This window comes from Myotis davidii, unplaced genomic scaffold, assembly GCF_000327345.1.
Source record: "Myotis davidii unplaced genomic scaffold, ASM32734v1 scaffold803, whole genome shotgun sequence".
Lineage (NCBI taxonomy): Eukaryota > Metazoa > Chordata > Mammalia > Chiroptera > Vespertilionidae > Myotis > Myotis davidii.
The window spans coordinates 2591040-2615778 of NW_006295567.1; the positions used below are offsets into that span (position 1 = coordinate 2591040).

Below are 24739 nucleotides of genomic sequence, written 5' to 3' on the forward strand. Positions count from 1 at the left end.
CAGCCAGCCCCCACCTGTGCACCAGGCCTCTATCCTATATAATAAAAGGGTAATATGCAAAATGACCCTAACAGCAGAACAACTAGTCACTATGACACACACTGACCACCAGGGGGAAGGCACTCTATGCAGGAGCTGCCCCCTGGTGGTCAGTGTGCTCCCACAAGGGGAGCTCTGCTCAGCCACAAGTTTAAATGACATATTAAAAAACAATTTTTGAAATAGCATGACTACAAGAAAAAAGATTATAACCCAGATAAGTAGAACATTAAACTAAAAGGTAGCTAAAATATATGCCATGATTCAGGGGTCCTCAAACTTTTTAAACACGGGGCCAATTCACTGTCCCTCAGACCGTTGGAGGGCCGGACTATAGTTTAAAAAGAAACTTTAAATGACATATTAAAAAACAATTTTTGAAATAGCATGACTACAAGAAAAAAGATTATAACCCAGATAAGTAGAACATTAAACTAAAAGGTAGCTAAAATATATGCCATGATTCAGGGGTCCTCAAACTTTTTAAACACGGGGCCAATTCACTGTCCCTCAGACCGTTGGAGGGCCGGACTATAGTTTAAAAAGAAACTACGAACAAATTCCTATGCACACTGCACATATCTTATTTTGAAGTAAAAAAACAAAATGGGAACAAATACAATATTTGTATTTGCATGTGGCCTGTGGGCCATAGTTTGAGGACCCCTGCCATAATTCATGTACTTAATAACATAACAATAGAATATTCAGAAGAAAATATCTACTCAGTTTTCCTGGAAATTATATAGATTTGGGAAAGAATTAACTAAAACAAAATGTGAAAACAGGTAATGGCCAGACTATGAAGGGCTTAGCCACTTCTACTTTATTATAAGCAATTATAAGCTAAATTTTGATGAATTTGGGATCCTTTTTTTTTTTGCCTCTAGTTTTTCTGGCACTCAATATTTTCAAATAAATGCAGTAATCTAAACAAATAATTTTAAGTACCACAAAAGTGATACTCCAGAAGATGATAAAGTTTATGGCTATGGGGCCAATGCTTTCTGTAGCTCAAGTCTATGATTCTAACCAAATTTTTCATCTAACACACTGTTCTATTTTGCCTCCAAATGCAGGTGGTTCTAATCAAGTAGGAATTAGATGAAAAGAATTATGATTTTACAAGATAAATTTTACTTTAGATCATTTCTAATAAGGAAATGACTGATTTCAGTTTTAACTGATGTTATATTTTACCTCCCACTTAATGGCATTATCACAAACTTTTTTCCATATACATAACTATTTCGTTTCCTTTCAGCGTCTGAGTAAAACTGATGAGAAAGGATTTGTGTCCACGCCAAGAGAAGCCTTTCTCTCATTGGTGCTCTCCAGTGAGTCATGCAGCAGACACGCTTTTGTTCTTCTATAAAGACCCAGTTTCATGGATGTAGAATTTAAATCAGCGATTCTGGAATGAGGGCTAATTAACTGAATAAACTGCAATTATACACAACATGATTGACCCTTATAAGAAAAAAAAAAAAAGGTTGACTAATAAAAGCAAAACACAAGAATATTTATGGCATTATTCCATTCATACATTCAAAAAATAAAGAAAAACAAATCACATTACTTAGAAACACATGCAGAGAAGGTGAAACTACTTCTACAATGCAAGGAAATGATTATCTCTGGGGAGAAGGGAAGTGATTTTTTTTTATTAAAAAGAGTTATGGAAGACAGCTTCTGGGGTGCTGGCCATGTTCTATTTCCTAATTTAGGCGGTAGATAAATGGGTGGTCACTTATTATATATAAGTTGTACATATACAACTGTACGTAAAAGATGCACACATGGCATAGCTCCTGGTATAAGCAGATGATCAATAAAGCCAACTATTATTTATGATGATATTATTCTGGCTACTACTGCTACTACAGGTTGGGACAAAAGTAGGTTTACAGTTGTTCATATGCAAAATAATACAATAATTAAAAAATACAAGAATAAACTTTTATGTACTCACAACTGTAAACCTATTTTTGCCCACCCTGTATTTTTACTGATATTACTACTAATTTCTCCTGTGTAGATTATATACACCCTCTGAAAAAAGTCAGCTCAGAACATACAGAAAAAATGTCTATATGTGAAGTAAACCTTCTTTATTTGTGCTATTTTTCTTTCAATTTCCCGTTATAATTTTAAATCTTTTTTTATACATTGTGCAGTATATTGACCACAAAACTTTGATAGAAACTAAAGTTTTTCCCTCTGTGTGAGTATTCTCACAGGTTCCTACCATGAACAGCAGCAGGAGTACTTGAAGGAAATAGCAGAAATTTGAGGAAGGGAGAAAACGTATTTAGTTGGGATGTTTAGAGGGCTGCATGGAAACAAGGGAATGAATAAGCTTTAGGTAGGAGGTGGGGAAAGCAAAGGACATTTTTGGAAAAGCAATTTAAAGCAGGAAAATTTGTTTAGGTGACAATGGACAAGTCTGACTATATGAACAATGGAGGGAGACTGCTAGGAAGACAGGTGAAGAATCAGATGATGGATGGAACTGACTGCTACATGAAGAATTGAGGAGTCTTTGGATGCTTAGGACATCTTAACTTGCTGAAGGCTTGTTTATAACTCTTTGAATGCAGAGATTCTACCAAATGACAGAGAAAGAACGAGTACATATTCACACTGTACACTTTGTAGTATGTAATTGATACCCTGATAAAGTCAATTTTTAAAATTTCAACAAGAAAATCAAGAATGCTCCCTTTACTGACAATCCCCCTACCATGTTTCCATGGTTCTATGGTGAAATGCATTCAAAGCCAAGCAGCCATAATTATTTATAAAAAATCTAATGTTCTCTCTACTTCTAGTTTGTCTAATCATATCTATCCTGCAGATCACTGCCAAATAATCTTCCAAAAGAATTCTTGTGAATTAGCTGTATCATCTGCTTTAGGCAAGTAAAAATGCTTCCCACAGCCTTTCCTCCAATAAAGAATTAACCCGACTTTAAGATCTTCTACAATTTGAGCTCAATCTACTGTTTTGGTCTATTTTTTCACTATTTTCTATCATAGATATATATCTTCAAACTCCTCTAGTCCTCTTTTCCTAAGCATAGTTACTTTGTCTGTTTCCAGTTTCCATGCCTATCCTTCAGGTGTTCAGTCCAAATGATATATTCCTTTGCACCTTATCTACCTACACTTCAAAATCTAGTTCAAATGCTAACCTTAAGCATGGAGTCTTTTCTGAAGGCCCTTTCAGGTATATTGGGTCTTTTTCATTCTTCAAACTTTACTGAAGTCTGTGCATATACCAGTAAGCTAAAATGCCATTCTTTATGTCATTAATAAGGGAATACTTGTCTTTGAGGAACTCACATTATCTATACCCACACATACATAACTGACTACAAATCATATAGAACAAGCTATCATAGGACATATTTAGCACATAGTAATTGCTCAATGAATACTTGTTCAAAGAACTATTATTTGCATATTATGAATATCCCAAAACTCATCTATATATATAAAAGCCTAAGCAACCATTACCACCAGATGACCGGATGACCAGCTGGTAGCTATGATGCACACCGACCACCAGGGGGCAGACACTCAATGCAGGAGCTGCCCCTGGTGGAAAGGGCGTTCCCACAGTCAACCTCCCGCAGCTGGCAAACTCCCTGCAGTCCCTCCCCATGGCCAGCCAGCTGGCTGGCCCTGATCGGCTGCTACTGGGACTGGGCGAGATGGCCCGGTAAGCCCCAATCACTGGCAGGCCAAGGGACCCCACCCATGCACGAATTTGTGCACTGGGCCTCTAGTTCACATAAAAGTATGCAAATAAGATGGTAATCTTTACAGATTTTTTTAAAAAAAGGAAATTTTACCTTTTCAGTTGTAAGAGGTTTTGCAGGCTTTTCTGGTTCCTTTTCTCTCTTTTTCTCTTCTTTTTTTTTTTCCTTTTCTTTCTAAAACACAGCCCAAAGTTTTGCTAAGTTTACTTTTTAAAAATTGTCAGCTCTTAACACATTTTATTAGTTTGAGTTGTCATTTGAGAAAGGTACAAATTTTCAATGATGACAATATCTGGTGATACTGAAATATAAAAGTAAAGAGCAAATTCATATTCTCAATGAGGTTATATATTGATGAATAAAAAACATCTTTTCTTGGCCCTCAGAGTTAGCTCAGTTGGTTGGAGTATCATCCCGATACTTCAAGGTTGCAGGTCCAATCTGCGGTTAGGATACATAGAAGAAGCAACCAATGAATTCATAAATTAGAGAAACAATAAATCAATGTCTCTCTCTCTCTCTCTCTCATATCAATAAAAAAAAATTTTTTTTAAGAATATAATTTCTTGCCCAGCTGGTATTGCTCAGTAGTTGAACATGGACCTATGAACCAGGAGATCAAGGTTCAATTCTGGTCAGATAGGGGGTATGCAGGAGGCAGCCAATCAATGATTCTCTCTCATATTGTTTCTATCTCTACCTCTCCCTTCCTCTCTGAAATAAAAATATATATTTTTAAAAATATATCTTTTCTTAAAAAAACTAAAATGGAGGTGAGACTTGATATTTTAGAATTTGCGTAATTAAACAAATGAGACCTCTATTCAATAAAGTCTCACTGCATCTTTACATAAGCTTCCTAACAGCTCCATAAAATTCAAAATTGAATAAAAAGAAAAAATAAACTAACTGATGAATACAATTCCTATCACACAGATAAAGACAGATTATAACATGTAAATATAAAGAGGAAAGGTATAGTACTATCACTTTTTAAGATGTCACAAAACATTTTCAGTCTATCACTACAGTATTGTGATTTTTAAAATGGCAAACAATTATTTTCTCGTGGAAAAAAAAGGTAAATATAGATACAGTATTTTGGGACCAGAGCCAGCTTAATAGTGTATTCCAACAGTCAAGGTAAACTATAATGGTATCATGATGTTCACAATTTGCAATTTCAAGACGGATGAAACAGGATATAATATTAAAAACTTAAGGACTACAAACATGCCAAAAAGAGGAAAATGAAATAAAAATTAACATGGATAAATGTTGAGAAGATCATGTTAAATGAAAGAAATAAAAAAGTTAAAAGCCATATGCTTTCACTCATATGTGGGATATAAAACTGAAAGCAACAAATAAACAAGAAAAAGAAAAACTCATAGACACAGACAACAGTATGGTGGTTACCTAAGGGAAGTAAGGTGGGGGAGTAAAAAGGATATATTATGGGGGTCAAATATATGAAAATGGTAGATTTGACTTTGGGAGGTGGACACACGCTACAATAGATAGATGATGTATCATAAAATTGTACACTTCAAATCTATGTAATCTTATTAACCAATACATTTAATTCCAAAAAAATCCTAAAAAAAAATAAAGATTAAACAAAGAGTATTATTCATAGGCATTACAGAGGAGAGAGATGTGTAGAAACCTAGAATTGAATGACTACTGCAACTGGGTACTGATCTAACCTTAGTTTCCTAGTAGTAAACACAAAAGTATAAATTGATGAACCCAGGTAAAGCAGAATAATAATCACACAAAAGTTAGTCTAAATGCCTAAAGGTTGAGTTTGCACCTGTGCCTTTAAAATGGTGTTTGACACAACCGCTTTCAACAAAAGAATTTTTGCTATTTGTAAATCAGAAAAGGCAATACTGGCAATTACTAGGCTATAACATAAGAGATTTAATAAAAGTTCCCATGGGCTAGGCAATATAATAAGCACCTTATTTTCTAATTTAATTTTTATAATAACTGTCTGGGGAAAAAAACTGTCATTATTGCTGTTTTACAAAGAAACAAAATCTTAGGAAAGTAAGGCACAAAGCAACACAGCTACTCAGTGGTAGGGTCATGGGACAACAGAGACCAAACTCTCAAGTCTCACTACTCAGTGTCATCCAGTTGAGCATTGTTCTTTGGTATCACTCTTCCTTACTACAGCCAACACTTACTGATCCCTTATCATATGCTAAACACTACTTTGACTCACTTAATCCTAACTTTATGAGGTAAATAACAGTATCCCTGCTTTCTAAGTGAAAAATAAATGAGATGTGCAAAAATTCTTTATCTATATATCTACATATATAAAAGCCTAAGTGACCATTCAACTGTTTGACTGGTAGCTATGACACACACTGACCACCATGGGGCAGATGCTCAATGCACAAGCATGGAAACATGGAACAGACTAATGATTCACAGAGGGAAAGGGGGAAGGGGAAGGGCAGGAAGAGATTAACCAAAGATCTTATATGCATACTAGAGGCCGGTGCACAGATTCATGCACCAGGGGCATCTCTCAGCTTGGCCTGCGGGGATCGGGCCAAAATCCCCCAAGGGGTCCCGGATTGCCAAAGGGTGCAGGCCAGACTGAGGGACCCCACCAGTGCACAAATCTGTGCACCGGGCCTCTAGTATATTATAAAATGCTTTTCCTTCCTTCCCTCTCTCCCAGTTGGCTCATTCCTCTGAACTGAAAGACCTGTATATCAACCACCTACTTAGACACCTGGATGTTCCACAGTCATCTCATAGTCAACAGATACAACTTTTAATTCATCTCCCTTTTCTCTTCTCAAACCTGTTCCTCCTCCTCAGCTTCTATCCTTTTCTCACTCAATATCATCATCATCTACTAAAATGCTTGAGACAGAAACTGGGAATCATCAAATCTTCCCAAAGTACCTCCATATTCCATTGATTACTAATTCCCACAGATTCTATCTTCTCAAGATTTCTTAACACATTGTTTGTGGGTAGTTTTTATCACACGCTAACAGGTGGCACGGTCCATTTTTGCAGTTGAATAGATTGAATACTGTTATACCTGGAAGTACATACATAATTCACCATTGTATGTGTTAGAGACCCAAATTTTGTCCTTTGGAATTCGTATATCTGCATGTTAGCATCCCTTTAGAGCAATAAAAAAGTATAAACATATTTATACGTTACCCGCATTCTACCGCTAATCTATAAAAAATGTATTAATACGTGTCCCACGCTCTACTACCAGTCAACATAAAACGTATAAATACGTTTCCCGCATACAATGTGTTAAAACTATAGTTTCCTTTTCATCCCCTCAGCCTCCATTTTAGCACATGCTCCCATCATTTTATTCATGGGTTATAACAGGTTCTCAGCCTTTTCCACACCCATCAACACAAAATTCACTCCTCACACAAACAGTGGAGCTGTGTTATGACATAAAAATCAGATCCGGTTACCCTTTTTATCCTTAGAACTTATTAAAGTGCCAGAGCCTTCGGAATGAACATCAATTACCTTCAGCAGGCTCACAAGAAGACTCCTCTCTGACTTCTGTCCCTATCCTATGCATGTTACAGCCATGTCATTTTATTTGCAAATCCCCAAACATTCCACTTTGCTGACAGATTTTCCCCCCACAAGAAGCTTTCTCTACTTGGAATGTACTCTCATCCTTATAGCTAATGTTTATTAAGAGTTTAAGATGCATCAAAAGTATGACTCCTGTATTAACTGCAGCACAATGAATGCATGTCAATCACAGCACACATTATGTTGTATTAGAAACCTGTAAAGTTACCTAGTTATCTATTTTTCATCATTAGACTACAAGCTCCTTGAGGTCAGGGGCCATATCTTATTTGCCTGTGTATCCTCCATCTCTAGTGCACCACTTATCAAGGTGTAGACACAGAAAAAGCGTTAGTTCAAACAATGTCTCAAATGAACTCATGATAACAAATGAAAAAAATAAAGAGTAAAAATTTTTTAAACCTCAAAAGTGTATAGGGATGGATTTAAAAATCCATAATGGGGTAGCATCATGTACCCTTAACCACTGCTACCCCAAACACAGTCTAAAATTATCATTGATTATTGTAAACTCATGATTCTATACTACATACATGACTATTACTAATGCTTAAAAAAAAACATTAACTGTCTTCAAGTGATTATAACAACAGAATCATAGAAACAAAACATTTTAATCAGATTTTACTAATATATCAAAGATTTCAACAGCAACTATTAAAAACGTTAAGTAGAAGGCAGTAATGGAAACAACAGAAGGTTAATTCCTTCTTAAATATTGAGATATACCTATGGTACAAATAAAACAGTGATTTTTAAATTAAATATAGATTAAAGCCCTTTAATCCTACCTGTGACATAGGAAAATATTCTAGAAATAGTTATATTTAACATATTTAATACTGAAGACCATACAAAATTTAAACAACTATTACAGCACTCCAAATTATGTATGGCATAATGAGAAAGGAAGTTAATTTACTACTGAACACTACATAACGTGCCTGGCTAAAATACTAGCATACCTCCAATTTGCTTTTCTCAACAGCAGCTTGTAGAGAAGGAGAGGCTACCAAAGGCTGAAGGGGAGCATCAGAGGAAGAAATCTGTGGAATCAGATGAAAAGTCAGGAGAGAAAAAAGAAGAAGGTAATCAGAACTGATAGGTACAAGAAAGAAACAAACAAAAAAAACACATGTATTTCTAAGATACAGAAGTACTTAGGAGTATGTTAACGAAGGAAAATAATGCATCAAGAAGAATGTACTGCTTTTTTTAAATTTCCACATAAAATTTCTTAAAATATTTATTACAGGATAGTGCATGATTAAAAATGAATTTCACTAAAATGTAAAATTTATTAAAACCAGGTCATACTGAAAGTACTTAAAAAATAATTAAGCTTTGCCTGGTATTCAATTTTAGTCAATATTTACTATTGAAATACTAATGTATGAAGACATATTGCTCCAAGTAGCAAGAAGGTAGAAATGAGTTTGTGTGTTTTTTAACTTATAGTAACTGTTTTAAGAATGGAAAATAAAACAGATCTGAAGTAGGGGAAATTAAAGTTTTAATCTACTGTTTAAGAAAACAGAAAATAAAAGGCCAGGATATGGAAAAAAGTGGATTAATGCAATATAACAACAAAGCAGCAGATAGACTTATAAAGCAATTTATACACTTCCTTCTTTAAGATCACACACAAACACTATTTCCAAAGCTGTACTTGCTGCATTACCCCAGAGCCTTATGAGACAGTTATATATGCAGCAGAGACAATTTATACATGAAAAAGGATTTCATCTAAAAGCCTTCTCACACATGTTCCTACTGAATTTCTATATATATGTAGTTGATCACTTTAATGGAAACATATCTTCCTGCTCTCTTTACTGCAAAAATATAACTGAAATATATTTACACAATGTGTAGATCTTTGGAGCCATAAAACTGACATCTATTACCCAATCACATCAATAGTGCCTATGAGGAATTTAAAAATTAAAGGTACTACTATAGAAAGGTCATTATGTAATGTCAAAATAACATTATGAGATGACAAATCCTCATTCAATCTGCTTAAGTTAGTTATGGCTGCAATTCCTGAATCACAATCTGAATTCATAAACCTCAGGGTTATTTTTTCCTTACACATTGTTGTACTTGTGCAAACGAGACATTTAGTGAATACTAATGGAAATTACACATAGAAGAAAATGTTTAAGAAATCAAACAGCATCTTAAAAGATGGCTTCAAAGCTGGTTTTCCCACTGGAAATTTATCTGCAAAAAATATTTAATCACTACATTATGCAGAAAACAAGAGATAAAAAAAAGCACATAAAAACACTTAGGATGATAACCTATCAAAAAGACCTTTTTGACCATGCCCTGGCTGGAGTAGCTCATCAGTTATAGGGTCAGACACACACTGAAGGGTCTGAGGTTCAATTTCTAGTCAAGGATTGCACGATCCCCATCCCCATCAGGGCACATGCAGAAGACAACCAATCAATGTGCTTTCTCACACTGATGCCTTTCTCTCTCTCTCTACCTCTCTCCCACCACCCTTCCACTCTCTCTAAAGTAAAAGTCAATGGACAAAATGTCCTCAGATGAGGATTGACAACCAAAAAAAGACCATTTTGCCCAAATTCATGTAAAGCTGGATATAAAAATATATGCGGGCCCTCGCCGGGTGCTCAATGGTTAGAGCATTGAACTGCAGACCGAAGAGTTGTGGATTCAATTCTGGTCAAGGACAGAGGTGACAAAAATATCCTGTACCAGGCAGTCAGACATACCTCTCACAGTCCGGGACTGCTGGCCTCCAACCGCTTGCCTGCCTGCCTGCCTGATTGCCCCTAATCACTTCTGCCTGCCAGCCTGATCACCCCCTAACCCAGCCGTGGGCAAACTACGGCCCGCGGGCTGGATCTGGCCCATTTGAAATGAATAAAACTATTGATAAAAAAGACCGTACCCTTTTATGTACGGGGCAACTGGGCCAGCAGGGGAGGGCAATTAGGGGCAACCGGGCAGGCAGGGGAGGGCAGCTGGAAGCAATCAGGCCAGCAGAGGAAGGCAGTTGGGGGCAATCGGGCCAGCAGGAGAGGAGTTAAGCGTCGATCAGGCTGGCAGGGGAATGGTTAGGGCAGGGGTGGGCAAACTTTTTGACTCGAGGGCCACAATGGGTTCTTTTTTTTTTTAAATATATTTTATTGACTTTTTACAGAGAGGAAGGGAGAGAGATAGAGAGCTAGAAACATCGATGAGAGAGAAACATCGACCAGCTGTCTCCTGCACACTCCCCACTGGGGATGTGCCCGCAACCAAGGTACACGCACTTGACCGGAACCGAACCTGGGACCTTTCAGTCCGCAGGCCAACGCTCCATCCACTGAGCCAAACCGGTCTCGGCAGGATCATGCTTTTAGAAAGCAGTGTTGAACAATCAGAAGTGGCTCTAGAGATGAAAAAGATCCCAAAGTCAAAGATCTAGGGCCCTACCAGCTAGGGCCCTACAGTCGGACATCTCCCGAGGGGTTGCAGATTGGAGAGGGTGCAGGCTGGGCTGAGTGACACCCCCCGCCCAGTGCACAAATTTTGTGCACCGGGCCTCTAGTGTGTGTGTATATATATATATATGGAACAGGTGCATTTAGTATGTTGAGGGTTAATTCAAGATAATTAACACTGGACATAACTACATAATGGAATTCCTAGTAATATATAAGATTAGGAATCTTATATTTACTTGCAAATCTATTGCCATGAAGAGTGAGAAAATAATTTAATCTTACTAAGATATAAACTTTAAAAAATCACCTTGCTTATTAATGATGAGGTATAATACATTATATCTTGGGTTAAACATGATTTTTGTGAACTCTACTGAATTTTCATTACATTAATAATATAAACTCAATTTATTTTGTTCATTAGATTCCACATATGAGTGAGATCATGTGATACTTATCTTTCTCTGATTGGCTTATTTCCTTAGCGTAATACTCTCCAGATCCAAAATAAACTAATGAACAAAATAGATCCAGAGGCATAGAAGCATGGAACAGACTGCTGAATCTCAGAGAGAATGTGGGGGAGGATAGGTGGGTGGTAAGAGATCAACCAAAGAGCTTGTATGAATATATACATAACCCATGGACATAGACAATAGGGAGATAATAGTGTGGCAGAGGCTTGGCAGGAAGAGGTACGCAGAGGAGGGGGAAAAACAAAGCGGAAATCTATAATACTTTCAACAATAAAGATAAATTTTTTAAAATAAACAATAAAATAATATAAACTCAAGAGTATAAAATCTTTTACCTTGAATTTTTATTTTCGAAACTATAAAAAATGTAAAAAAAATCATAGAATATCTCTATGAACTTCACTAATATTCACCAAAACTTAACAGTGTACCATGTTTGTCGCACCACTCCCCCGTCCCCTTCCCCTGTATCTCAGCTGCTAGGCTTCACTGAGCCGATTAAAAATGAGTTACATGTATTCAAAGAACATTTTGATGGTTGCCAAATGGGAGGGGACCTTAGGGATGAGTAAAAAAGGGGAACCGATTAAGATGTACAAATTGCCAGTTATAAAAAGTCACAGGGATGTAAAGTACAGCATAGGGAATAAAGTCAACAACACTGCGTGGTGTCAGATGGATTCTAAACTTATTGGGTAATTGCTTCATAAGATATGTAAATATCTAATCACTATGATATACTAGTACACCTGAAATAATATTGCATGTCAACAGTACTAAAATTTTTTAAATTAAAAACACTGAGTTAAATAACTCAAAAATGGCTCTAGTAGTGACAAAGACACTGATGTTGAAGATACATGTGAAGACTTTGAATAATCATTGCAATACTAAAGGCCTGGTGCATGAAATCTCTTATGATGTGCTCTTCATATATAAATTTGATGTTATTTTGCTGACTGCTGATATCACAAATTTTTTAAACATCAAATGAAAATATTTGCTTATATTCTGTGGCATATTATTAAATACTAGAGGCCCAGTGCACGAAATTAGTGCACTGGAGGGGAGGGGTCCCTCAGCCTGGCCTGCACCCTCTTGCAGTCCAGGAGCCCTCGGGGGATGTCCAACTGACAGCTTAAGGGAGTGGGCCTAAGCCGTCAGTCAAACATCCTTACTGATGCCATGGAGGTGAAAGAGGCTCCCACCACCAATGCTGCACTTGCCAGCCATGAGCCCAGCTTCTGGCTGAGCAGCGCTCCCCCTGTGGGAGCACAATGACCACCAGGGGGCAGCTCCTGTGTTGAGCGTCTGCCCCCTGGTGGTCAGTGAACGTCATAGTGACCAGTCATTCCACCAGCGGGCCGAATGCAAGAGGGTGCAGGCCAGGCCAAGGGACCCCACCAGTGCACGATTGGGGCCGGGGAGGAATACAGTAGGTTGGCCAGCCGGGGAGGGGCCACAGGAAAGCTCCAGGGTGTGTCCAGCCCATCTCGCTCAGTCCCAATCGGTCAGACCCTAGCCATGGTCAGTGCACATCATAGTGACTGGTCGACCGGTCAACTGTCTGCCCCCTGGTGATCAGTGCACATCATAGCGAGCAGTTAAGCGGCCTTAGCATATCATTAGCATATTACACTTTGATTGGTTGAACGAACGACCAGACACTTAGCATATTAGGCTTTTATTATATAGGATAGCATAGATGACAGTGAGAGAAAACAGTATTTCATCATTAATAGAATTTATGTTAGGTTATTTTTAGGTGTGTTTGTATAATTAATTGCTATATCAATATTCTGAATAGAAAAAATAAAAATGACTTATAGATATTATGACACTTGATCCCTAAATATTTTATTCCAAAATACATCTTTTATGATGAAGAATTTCTCTTAACTAAGTATTATACCATTATCACACCTGAGGGGGGAAAAAACAATTCCATAACAACAGCTATCATTTAAAGGTAAAACCGTTTTTGTATAGATTACTATATAAAAGTAATTTCCAAATTGTTCTCATGAAAAAAATATTATAAATATAGATTTAATTTAAAGGTTTTAAGGGGTGGGGGGAGGTAGAAGAGGGCATAGGGAGGATAAAGGGTGATGGAAAGAGATTTGACTTCGGATGGTGAACAATACAAACACAATACACTATACAGATGATGTATTATAGAATTGTACACCTGAAACATATATAATTTTATTAACTGTCATTCCAATAAATTTTTTTAAAGTTTAGAATATTAAAAAGAATGTATAATGTAAAAAAGCAGTATTCTATATAATAAAAGGCTAATATGCAAATCGACCGAAGGCAGAACGACCAGTCGCTATGACGTGCACTGACCACCAGGGGGCAGATGCTCTATGTAGGAGCTGTCCCCTGGTGGTCAGTGTACTCCCACAGGGAGAGTGCCACTCAGCCAGAAGCCCTGAGCCAGGTTCATGGCTGGCAATGCAGCGGCAGTGGTGAGAACCTCTCCCATATCCAAGGCAATCGGACATCCCCTGAGGGCTCCCAGACGGCGAGAGGGCACAGGCCAGGCTGAGGGTCACACACACACACACACCCCCACCACCACCACCAGTGCACAAATTTCGTGCACCGGGCCTCTGGTATTTTATAGAACATGCTAAAAGGATTTCTTAAAATTTCACATGAAAACATATTACTTGCTTTAAAGTTAGTCCCTTTTCCCCATAATGCTATAACTAAACTTAGTTATCACACTATAATTGTCATTCTCAATATTGTCAATTTTTGTCAGTCTTTCAAAAGATTTCCTCTCCTACATTCATTGTAAATGCAGACCAAACTCTACACACAGGGTATCTTTGCTCAAAAATACACATTGACAATATGTTAGAACATTTTTTAACAAGATTTTTTCATTGTCAAAGAGAATATATTAAAATATCCTTATTTTGTTAGTATTTGATTAAATTTTTTAGAATATTGCTTCTCCTTATGGACTGAAAAGAAAAACCAGTTTGCATGTAAAATGAGATGAAATCATTGTCTCTAAATTGCTTTCCAGACTTAACCACACGTTTAACTAACTTAAGCTTGCTTATTAATCTAAAAATCAAAGGCCAAAAAAGTGATTGCATCAATAAAGAGAATTAGTCTTAAATTATAACTAACTGGAATGGGAAAATATAATCAGGGAAAAAAACATTTAAAAAAACAGTGATAAATCATATTTGATCACTATAGTAAGGTTCAACTATTAGTTATCAAAAGGCTTGATAATAACCAATGAACAGGTTCACTAAAGTCATTAGGGGAGGATAAATTGACCTTTTTATTTTACACAAATTTCCAGAATGTAGTAAAATAATTTCCTCATCCCCTTTGTTCCATTATTGGCCTTATCTTTTTTATATATAAATTTCATAAAATTAACTTAATTAAACGCCATTTAGGCAGTTATTAGACTCTTAGAATATGCTCCTTTCTAACTCAAGAGTTCTGCTACAGGAGAGCTCATTAACATATTTGACAAAAAGTTCCAATATACAAATTTGACAAAGTATATAACTAGTTTATTTTTACAATAAATAAATTGAGCGGTATTAGATGTTAAAGTTCAAGATCTATGGAATAAACTTAAATTAGTGACAGATGAAGATTTTACTTACATTTGTAACAGCTATAGCATTTTTATCATAGTATTTCTTCTTTTCGTATTTATCTCTGATGAAAAATTCCACTGCTCTGAAAACAAATAACTTAAGGAAAAGCATGAGCTCAGTGGCATGTACACGCCCTTTGATTCATTCCTCTCCACAAAGTTTAAATTCTAAATTCATTTTTCCTACTCCTCAGTCTATGTTTTCCTCTCACACTATTTCTATAACTAAACTCTATAATCTACTTTTCTTTCTACCAAAAAAGTTGGTCTCTTTCAAGAAATTTCCCCCAACCAACAAAACCACTCAACCCAATTCTAGAAAGGAAAGTAACTGTATTTCTCAATTCCATGATATTCCTAAGCTCAACTCCATCTTCACCATCCTCTAAACTCAATAAAGGTTCGTTTTGGATTTTCAGTATAAAGAAAATAATCAGTACCCACAGTAAACCAGACATTATGTGTTGTCCATAGTTTCTTTCCTTTAATCCTTCCACAGCCCAGTAATGTGTATATTATTATTTTCACATCATAGATGAAGAATCAGGAACTGGGAAATATCGAACGATTGAGACTGTACTAATTATATTTTTTCCCAATATACATGCTGCCTCTAAGTGGTGGCCAATTTTTTTCTCCCCCAAATCTGAGAAATGGGGGAGAAGTCAAGAAGCTAAAGCCAAGATTACTGCTATTTAATGTTTTTGAAGGTGGCTAAATTAGCCTTTCGTGTTGATGGAGTGAGCCACTTCTAGTGGGATTTGAGAATTGGCGGTTATCTGATATCGATGACTTCTCTTGCCACTCAATTACTGCTTTATCACTAAATGGAAATTCTTCCATCAAGGATTCTTAACCTTTTTAGTACCATGAACCCCACAGGTAAAACCTGTGGACTCCTTTCTGTGACTCTTAATGCATAAAATAAAATACATAGACTTATGAAGGAAATGAATCACTCTGAAATACAATCTGTGGATCCCCAGGTTAAGACATTCTTCTGTTCAAAAGAAAAGTTACCTAAAGCAGTAAAACAATATACTTTCAGTCAATAACTCCATATTAGAAGTTAACAAAAGCCGTTTAAAAATTGACAGTTGAGGCAACAGATAATAGAAAGAGTTAACAGATCACTACCCAGTGGATATAAAAGAGCTGAGGCATTATGAAAACACTCAAAGGTCTTTCATAATGGCAAGACAGAAAATCTAAACATTCAATTTATTAAAATAAGCGAAATGACTGAAGCTGACTTTTAAAGATAATTTTCTACAACCTATGTCAAAGGCACTTTACATTATCTTTTTTTCTCCTCTTAACCTATAAGGTAAGTGCCATTTACATCTAAAACTGGGGCACAGAAAGTTTTAGAAGTTCTCTGGGATTCTACTAGTACAGTACAAAAGAGAGTTGTGATTCAAAACTAGGAATGTCTGATATCCACCTTTTCAGAATGTTACTGGTCAACACAAGTTCATTTGTGAATCAGTCTGTTAATTTCTGGTAATGATAATACATGCTTTAAAATCTAAAGAAGAATGTCAATTTGAAGGGCACCTTTATTTTCAAAGTAGCCTTGGTGACCCTTTCAAGTGTAAAGTGCCAGGGCTGCTAAAAGGCTGCTTATTTAGGTATGTGAGCATTTTGGCAGCCAATTTTATACCAAAAATTAACAAGTATGCCAAGATTTTCATAAAATGCAATGTTATATTTACATAAATTGTTTTACATGTATATCAGCTAAATGTTGTTTTGTCATAACTATAAATCTAAATTTATATTATATTTTTCTAACAAAAAAATGATGAAACGATCAAAAAAGCTGGCCCTTTGTGGATGAACTGAGCAATTTCATTGTAGAGACAACTTTTATCTCCACAAATGGGAAGAAAAAAAAAGAACAGACTTATTGTGAACAATAAGAGGTCAATAAGTCATATAAATATGACCATAATTCATAAATGCTTTAGAAGTAATCACATTTAATTTGAAAAATCAAATAAGCATTCTTATTTCTTCTAGGGCGCAGACTAATGTTTCCAGTTACTAAATGGGTATCTCTAAGTACAGTGGGGCCTTGGCTTACGAGTGTCCCGACTAACAAGTTTTTCGAGATACAAGCCGTCTCTCAGCCGATTTTTTGCTTTGAGTTGAGAGCTAAAATTTGGGTTAGTATATGTCCAACACACACCTCAACCTGCCCAAAGTAATAAAGCACAGCTCATTATCTTTCATTTCTAACCCTTAAACTTTCATTGGTACTGAATTCTTTCTCTCCACTGAATTTCATAGAACCTCAGCCAACCTAGAAAATCTGGGGTCATCTCAGTATTTTTCTCAGAAACAAAGCCAATCTAAACCTAACTCAACTGCTCCTACTCCCAAATTTCCTTCTAATCTTTCCAATTGCCTACTCTCCATTTTCAATGTCACCATTTAATTTATACCTTGTTATTACTCACTTCAGGTCTATACTAAGTATTCTACATGGTCTCTCTGACTCCAAGATCTCCTTCAACTAATCTTCCTTGTGGAGAAGGTAATGTTTTCAGTGTTTCTCCTGCTTCAAAATCCTTTGAGGTTTTTCAAATCCTTCAACCATTTAGGCCAACGAAATGAGGTCTAAACTGCTCAATATAGTATTAAAAATTCTTCATAATTTGGAAAATAAGCTTCTACTGCCACTTAACCCACAAATCTTGTCAAGACCTTAAAATGTTATGTTTCTTTACACTTTAATACTTCTCATACAATTTTTATGTCTGTAATGTACCTCCCATTCTTACCCTAGAATCTTGCTATAATACAAATGGCCTTGGATACCATATTGCTAAATTTGTGGGAAGGAAGTGGGAAAGCAGAAACAGAAAAAGTCAAAAACAAATACTAATTTTTTAAATATAACTTAAAAGATTTCTACATAAATATGAAAATATATATAATGACTTGTATCTCATGTGTGAAAAGATCATCTTTTTTTTCACTGTTTGACCATACAAACTGTTTTGGTGCACAAGTGGATAACATATAACTAATATATAACTGATTTTTAAGAAACTATATTTTACTGCAAATGTCACCTATGGATAGAATCACAAATACCTATAATGAATTAGATATTAATATTTATAGAGCAGCACAATTGTGATGTTGCTTTCTCAAACTTCAATATGAGTTTAAGAAATCCTACAGAATCAAAAGTTTATCTTTAGCAACTGTGAAAATATCCTAATTAAAATGCCTTTGAGAAAATATTCTATTCATTCATTAGAACAGATTTGTAAAGTAAACACAGTTGTGCAGCCTATGCAAATATGGAATGTCAGTAGTGAATATCAGCATAAATTACTTCAGGACTCCACTTACACTAAATATGTAATTTGCCATTTAAATGTATGCATGCCAAACTACTTCACATAAATATAATTACAATATAAAGGTGATCAAAGAAAATCCCTTTGGAAAAGATTTTTTTAAATGTTCACGATATACACAAATAAATCGCTAATAAACAGTCTAAAACAGTGATGGCGAACCTTTTGAGCTCGGCGTGTCAGCATTTTGAAAAACCCTAACTTAACTCTGGTGCCGTGTCACATATAGAAATTTTTTGATATCTGCAACCATAGTAAAACAAAGACTTAATATTTTTGATATTTACTTTATATATTTAAATGCCATTTAACAAAGAAAAATCAACCAAAAAAATGAGTTCACGTGTCACTTCTGACACGCGTGTCATAGGTTCACCATCACTGGTCTAAAATAAACTCTCCAATCAAGAGGTGGAAATCGCACCCCTGGCTAGGAAGCTCTGCTGCTTAGAACATTGGCCCAATATGCCAAGGTTACAGTTTGATCTCCAGTCAGGGTAAATACAAGAAGCAACCATTTAAATAAGTGAACCAACAAATTGATCCTTCTTTCTCCCCCAACCCCCGAATAAATAAATAAATAAAATTTTAATGAAAAATAAAAGAAATAGAGATCAAGAAGAAAAGGTATAATATTTTATACTTAGTAATAATTACATAAAAATACTATGTAGATCATGTATTACTAGATTCCTACCAAAATTTACTAGATACAAAGCACAGCCCAGGACAAAGCAAGTTTTATTTTTAATGAGCAACAGTATGATAAAGTTCACACCTTCCACATCTTCCTAAGCACAGTTAAATATGAACTATAAAAATAAGTTCATTCTTTACAAAACCACAATAAAGAAGTATTAAAGGATACTGATCTGTCTGTGGTCTTCGAAAGTTCTCTGGAAGATTGGCTTCATAGAGTAGTCTTGCTTTAGTATTTCCCATATCCTGCATGCACTATAATAAAAACAAAAATCAAGTATTTGCATTATTCACACGAGCATTTAAAAGTAATTCCTGCCTGGTCAGTGTGGCTTTAGTGGATGAGTGTCAACCTATGAACCAGGAGGTCATGGTTCAATTCCCAGTCAGGGCACATACCCAGGTTGCAGGCTTGCCCTCAGTGTCAGGCGTGCAGGAGGCAGCCAATCAATTATTCCCTCTCATCATTGATGTTTCTATCTCTCTCTCCCTCTCCCTTCCTCTCTGAAACAAATCTACCTATATAAAACCCTAATATGCAAATCGACCAAATGGTAAAACGACAGTCACTATGATGCACACTGACCACCAGGGGGCAAACGCTCAACGCAAGAGCTGCCTGCAGGCCCCCCAACTGGCGGCAGGGGGCGGGGCCGGCAAGTGGACAGCACCAGACCAGCCAAGGTGGGTGCAAGTGGGGCCCCAATTACCCCGCCAGTCACCCCACAGATCGGACCTGATCACCGCCCAGGCCTAGGGGCCCTACCCGTGCATGAATTTCATGCACTGGGCCTCTAGTAAAAATATTTTTTTAAAAAAGTAATTCCTATACACACACATATATACATATACAAGGTAACATTTATTTCCAGTACATATACTTCTCTTTAAAAAAAAAAAATCTAAATCACAATTATGAAAGTACTATGTTCAAAATAAAAACATATCTCTAATCCTTCACATTTTTTTAAAAATATATGGATCCACAGTTTTCTAATGCCTTTTTCTGTGCATATAACAGCATCTTCATTTATACTCACTATTTCCTACAAGTGAATTCCTAGGGTTGTTCATGTGCAGTAATATTGTTTTAAATATACTACTTGAACAACACTACCATTTTCAAAGTAAACAACTCAAGATCAAATTTTCTTTGTTTTGATTTTCAAAATATTCTGGGGTTTCATGATTTATACTCAAGATCACTATGGAAAGGAGATAAAAGAGAAAGAGTGCTGACCTAGAACTCTACATAAGTGGATTGATATCTTTGGAGTTATTAACTTCTTTGAGATTTTGCTGAAAGCTATGGATCTGCTCCCTACCAAACAAACAAAAAAACTGTGCCCAATGGCCAAATTTTACATACAAGTTCAGGAGTTCATAGAACTTCATCCCTAAAATCTATAAACCCCAAGAGTTTTTGATAATAATTTCAATCAGTTTAATTACATTTCAGTATCATCTATGAGTAAAGACTAGCCAAACAGTACTTCCTGGATAGTCTATTACGTTAGAAACTAAATTAACATTTACCAAAAAAAGCGTTATTCTATTATTATTTTACATTATTTGCATATGGCTTGAGTCCCTTAAAATGTTTTAATTGGTAGAAAACCCGTTTTTATTATAATTCCTTTTATTTTTCTGGTTTCCTGGACATCCACTCCACCTCTCAGCTCTCCCCTCTCCCCCACACATCCTGGAAAAGGCAATTCAGATTTAACAATTACTGAATGCTGACCTTGAGTTGTAGGCCTCAAGGATACAAGGAGTTTATCTTCCTTCAAATAAAAAAATAGTGACATTTCTTCCAACTCAGAGTTTTAATGTATGCAAAATACTAATATACTCTAACTTATGGCTCTCTACTCCACCCCACCTCAACATACATATTCTCTCAAATTAAACTTGATTTTTAAGTCATTCTTCTAGAGACAATGAGAAAGTAAAGTAATAGGGGGCTGGGCAATATAAGGGAATAGTAAACCAAAAAATAATTTTTGTGTTTTTATTTAGTTTTAAAGAAGGAAAAAACAGAGGCTAAGGCAAAATAAACCCAGGCTCCAAACGTGTATCCGATGCTAATAAAATATCATATGTCAACTATAATTTTAAAATAATTGTTTAAAGTATATGAGATGAGGAAGACTGTATAAAGTGAACTGACAAAACAGGGTGGAGGACTATATTACATTATGACACACCCTACCTGGAAGTTAGTTATGCATAGAGCTAATATGTAATTCTGTGTGGCAGAAGAGTTGAGAAATTTTCAGTATAGGTTGTTCTTTTTGAAAAAGAGAAAAAATGTTTCCCATCTCAAATATTCAAATGATGCTGAATCTTTGTGACATGGTGGGAATTTGAAAGTAGAGTAGAGATAATCAAGATAATAAAGACATTAAACAATTAGAAAGAATTAAACCAAGAAAAAATAATTTCTTAATTGGCACCATATATGCATAAAGTAACTTCGAAACAGCTCACAAAAACTATGAAAGTAAAAAAAATTTGAAAAGTATATCAAGCAAACAATATATAGAAAGTTTACCAAAAAAATTAGTAAGACTAAAAACAGGATCTACTATACATGCCACATTTCACTGACCCTGTTACATTTTTCTTCATATTTTAACATGTATGAAATAGTAATTTATCTTATAATTAATGTTATCTTATAATAAATAATTTCTTTCTTAGTCTGTAAAATGGAGGTGTACTTTACAATCAGCAATATCTTATATTCAATGATAGGACTATACATATTACATATATTCTTTAATGTAGGTCATTACACTTTTTTGGCAAAAAAAAAGATATTTAGGAATAAGGCATACGTGTACATTATACCAAACTGATGTTAGATTAGGGATGCTATCCATCACAATTAGGAGGAAAAAAAAGAGGTATAAAATCTGAAAGGGAGTAGTGATGTGAACTAGTATGTCATTTCTACAAGAGACCACTACAAAAAACTGACTGGGTGCAGGTGCATGGGTGTGTGGTTGTTAGTTGGGACAGGGGGAAACAATGATTCAATGACATCAGCAATGTAGAAGGATCATTTTGTAAGAAGGAAGATATTAGTGAGCTCAGATAATATCTAAAAAGCAGAATACAGCAGAAGGAAAGTCAGCAATGAAAATTTCAGTAGAGTTATTAGAGTAAACAATTTGGAGATTAAAACCAGGGAAAATAAACAATAGGAGAAGGCATTTTGAGGAAGTAATGGAGTATGGTACAAACTAGTTGTTCAAAAGTATCAAGACACTACAGGTAAGGGCCCTATAGGACACTTTAGAAAATTTATTCTATTGTTCTTGAAGAGCAAACTCTGTTGTCTGGTAATCAGCAGAAAATAATAAAAACATTCTAATGACTACAATGATAAACATTACTTTCAATACTTTATTTTTATATATAAACTAGAGGCCCAGTGCATGAAAATTCATGCACTGGAGGAGGGGTCCCTCAGCCCAGCTTACCCGCTCTCATAGTATGGGAACCCTCAGGGGCAGGAGGCAACCTGGTGATCAGGGGAAGGCGACACCCCATCACACCTCTGTTGCTGCCACTGCCAGCAGCACAAGCCTCGGCCGGCCCTGGTTACCTGAGCCTCGGGCAGCCCTGGGCAGCTGGCAGCCGGACAGCTGCCATCCAAGTCTTACCTGTGCCTTGGGCCGGCCCTGGGAGGCTAGGGGGCTGAGGGGACTGGGGGGTCCCCGGAGGCAGGCGCGCACAGCAGCTGGCCTTGCCACACACCTGCTGCCCCAGTGGAGCTGAGGGGACTGGGCGCCACCATCTTGTGGCTGTGGGCACCGCCATCTTTGAGGGTATGACAGCAATTAGCATATTCCCTCCTTATTGGCTGTGGGCGCTGCCATCTTTGCAACGGCGTGAGGGTCAATTAGCATATTCCCTCTATTAGATAGGATAAGATATTATAAACTGTATGCCCAATATACAGTATATATATTATATACATTGCATATACATATATGGCATTAAAATGTGATTGGTGTGTGTGCAGGAGGCATCAGTAGTTTAGATATCTCAGATTGCATCTAACAAAACTGGACACTACATGCTGCAGGGCTTACAAACATCAGGCTCTTTGCTTTAGAGCAGCAGTTCTCAACCTGTGAGTTCCAGTCCCTTTGGTGGTCGAACGACCCTTTCACAGGGGTCACCTACAACCATCCTGCATATCAGATGTTTACATTACGATTCATAACAGTAGCAACATCACAGTTATGAAGTAGCAACGAAAATAATTTTATGGTTGGGTCACAACATGACAAACTGTATTTAAAAGGCCAGAAGGTTGAGAACCACTGTTTTAAAGGCTCACAATTCTAGGAAATGGAAGCAGACAAGAGGTTATATGTGGAAGACCACCTATTGTTTTCACTAGCTGATAAGCATAGACAGAGACACACCCCCCCCTGCCCCAGGCTGGGTGCCTTTGAAGCCCTAGCAAAGGTTGGAGCTAGGCGCCACCTCTGTTTGTCCAGACAGTGGTAGCTGAAGCAACTTCCCTATTTATTATTATGTAAATCCTTGCTGATTAGCTAGTCTGCCTGTTGCAGGGGTCACCAGCCTAAGGGCTATGCTATGGGTCTCTGCCTGTTGCAGGGGTCACCCGCCTAAGGGCTATGCTATGGGTGTATCCCAGATCAATAAAAGCTTGGTGAGACCTGAGCACAGGTGGAAGTCCTTCCTCCTGAGTTGGACTTACTCGCCTGGTCCCCCAATGTTTCCAAATTATCTCGTGTCTTTTCTCTTTCGTTTGTGTGCGGCTCCTCTTCCAGGTCCTAAACCCTGATCCACAAAGGACGTGGAGGGAAATATTTACCAACAGTTATATGATTGCTCTACTGGATAATACAATGAATCAGTTACAGAGTTGAGACTAGGATCAAATTTTTTCAGTCCCAATTCTTATTGCCATGCATCAGCTAGTCAAAGGAAGTATCCAGGAAATGTCAACATAAAACAGAATACTTAAGTGTTGCCTCCATTATTAAATCATCATTCCTGTTATTAAAACATTACTTCTTTAAGGTCTCCCATCAAAAATGCTTTACAAAAATGCACTGACAGGAGAATTTTAGTTGCTTATTCTCTGGCATTTATAATTCAGTTTTCCAGAGCTGGGACGAGCAGAGTGGTTGCAAAAAGAAAAAAAAAAGGGTGGGGGATCTGAAAAGGGGCATATACTTCTTTTAAATAAATTGCCATTCAGGTAGAGCACATTTTAAAGTTAATATTATTTACTATATATATTAAATTCAATCTGTCCTATCATATGTTCCCAGAAAGATGAACTTCACCTTGTACTTTTTGAATGAAAAACTTCATCCAAAATTATCACCATTATAATTGCAAAGGCAGGCTTCCCCTGAAAATCTTACCGAATAATAGACAAACATGGTAATTGATCATGCCTTGGCTACACCTCCCATTGGCTAATCAGCGAGATATGCAAATTAACTGCCAACAAAGATGGCGGCCGGCAGCCATGAAGCTGGAACGGGCAGGAGGCTTGCTTGTTCCAGTGATGGAGGAAGCCAAGGTTCCCCGCCTGCCACTGCTGGGCTCTGAGCTTGCACTCTAAGAAACAATGTTGCAATTATAGAAGCTAAACAAACCCCAGATACCTGCTTTCA

The 24739-nt window shown here is 36.6% G+C and overlaps 1 protein-coding gene across 1 annotated transcript in view; it reads right to left on the reverse strand.

The window, feature by feature from the left end:
- SMAP1 (small ArfGAP 1) overlaps nucleotides 1-24739 on the reverse strand; it is a 127248-nt gene that overhangs the window by 45698 nt on the left and 56811 nt on the right. Inside the window, exons 3-6 of the mRNA XM_006770329.2 lie at nucleotides 19237-19322; nucleotides 15002-15077; nucleotides 8377-8457; nucleotides 3896-3976 (exon numbers count right to left, since the gene is read on the reverse strand). Coding sequence (XP_006770392.2) covers nucleotides 3896-3976; nucleotides 8377-8457; nucleotides 15002-15077; nucleotides 19237-19319 — 321 coding nt within the window. The 5' untranslated portion in view covers nucleotides 19320-19322. The remainder of the gene's footprint in view (nucleotides 1-3895; nucleotides 3977-8376; nucleotides 8458-15001; nucleotides 15078-19236; nucleotides 19323-24739) is intronic.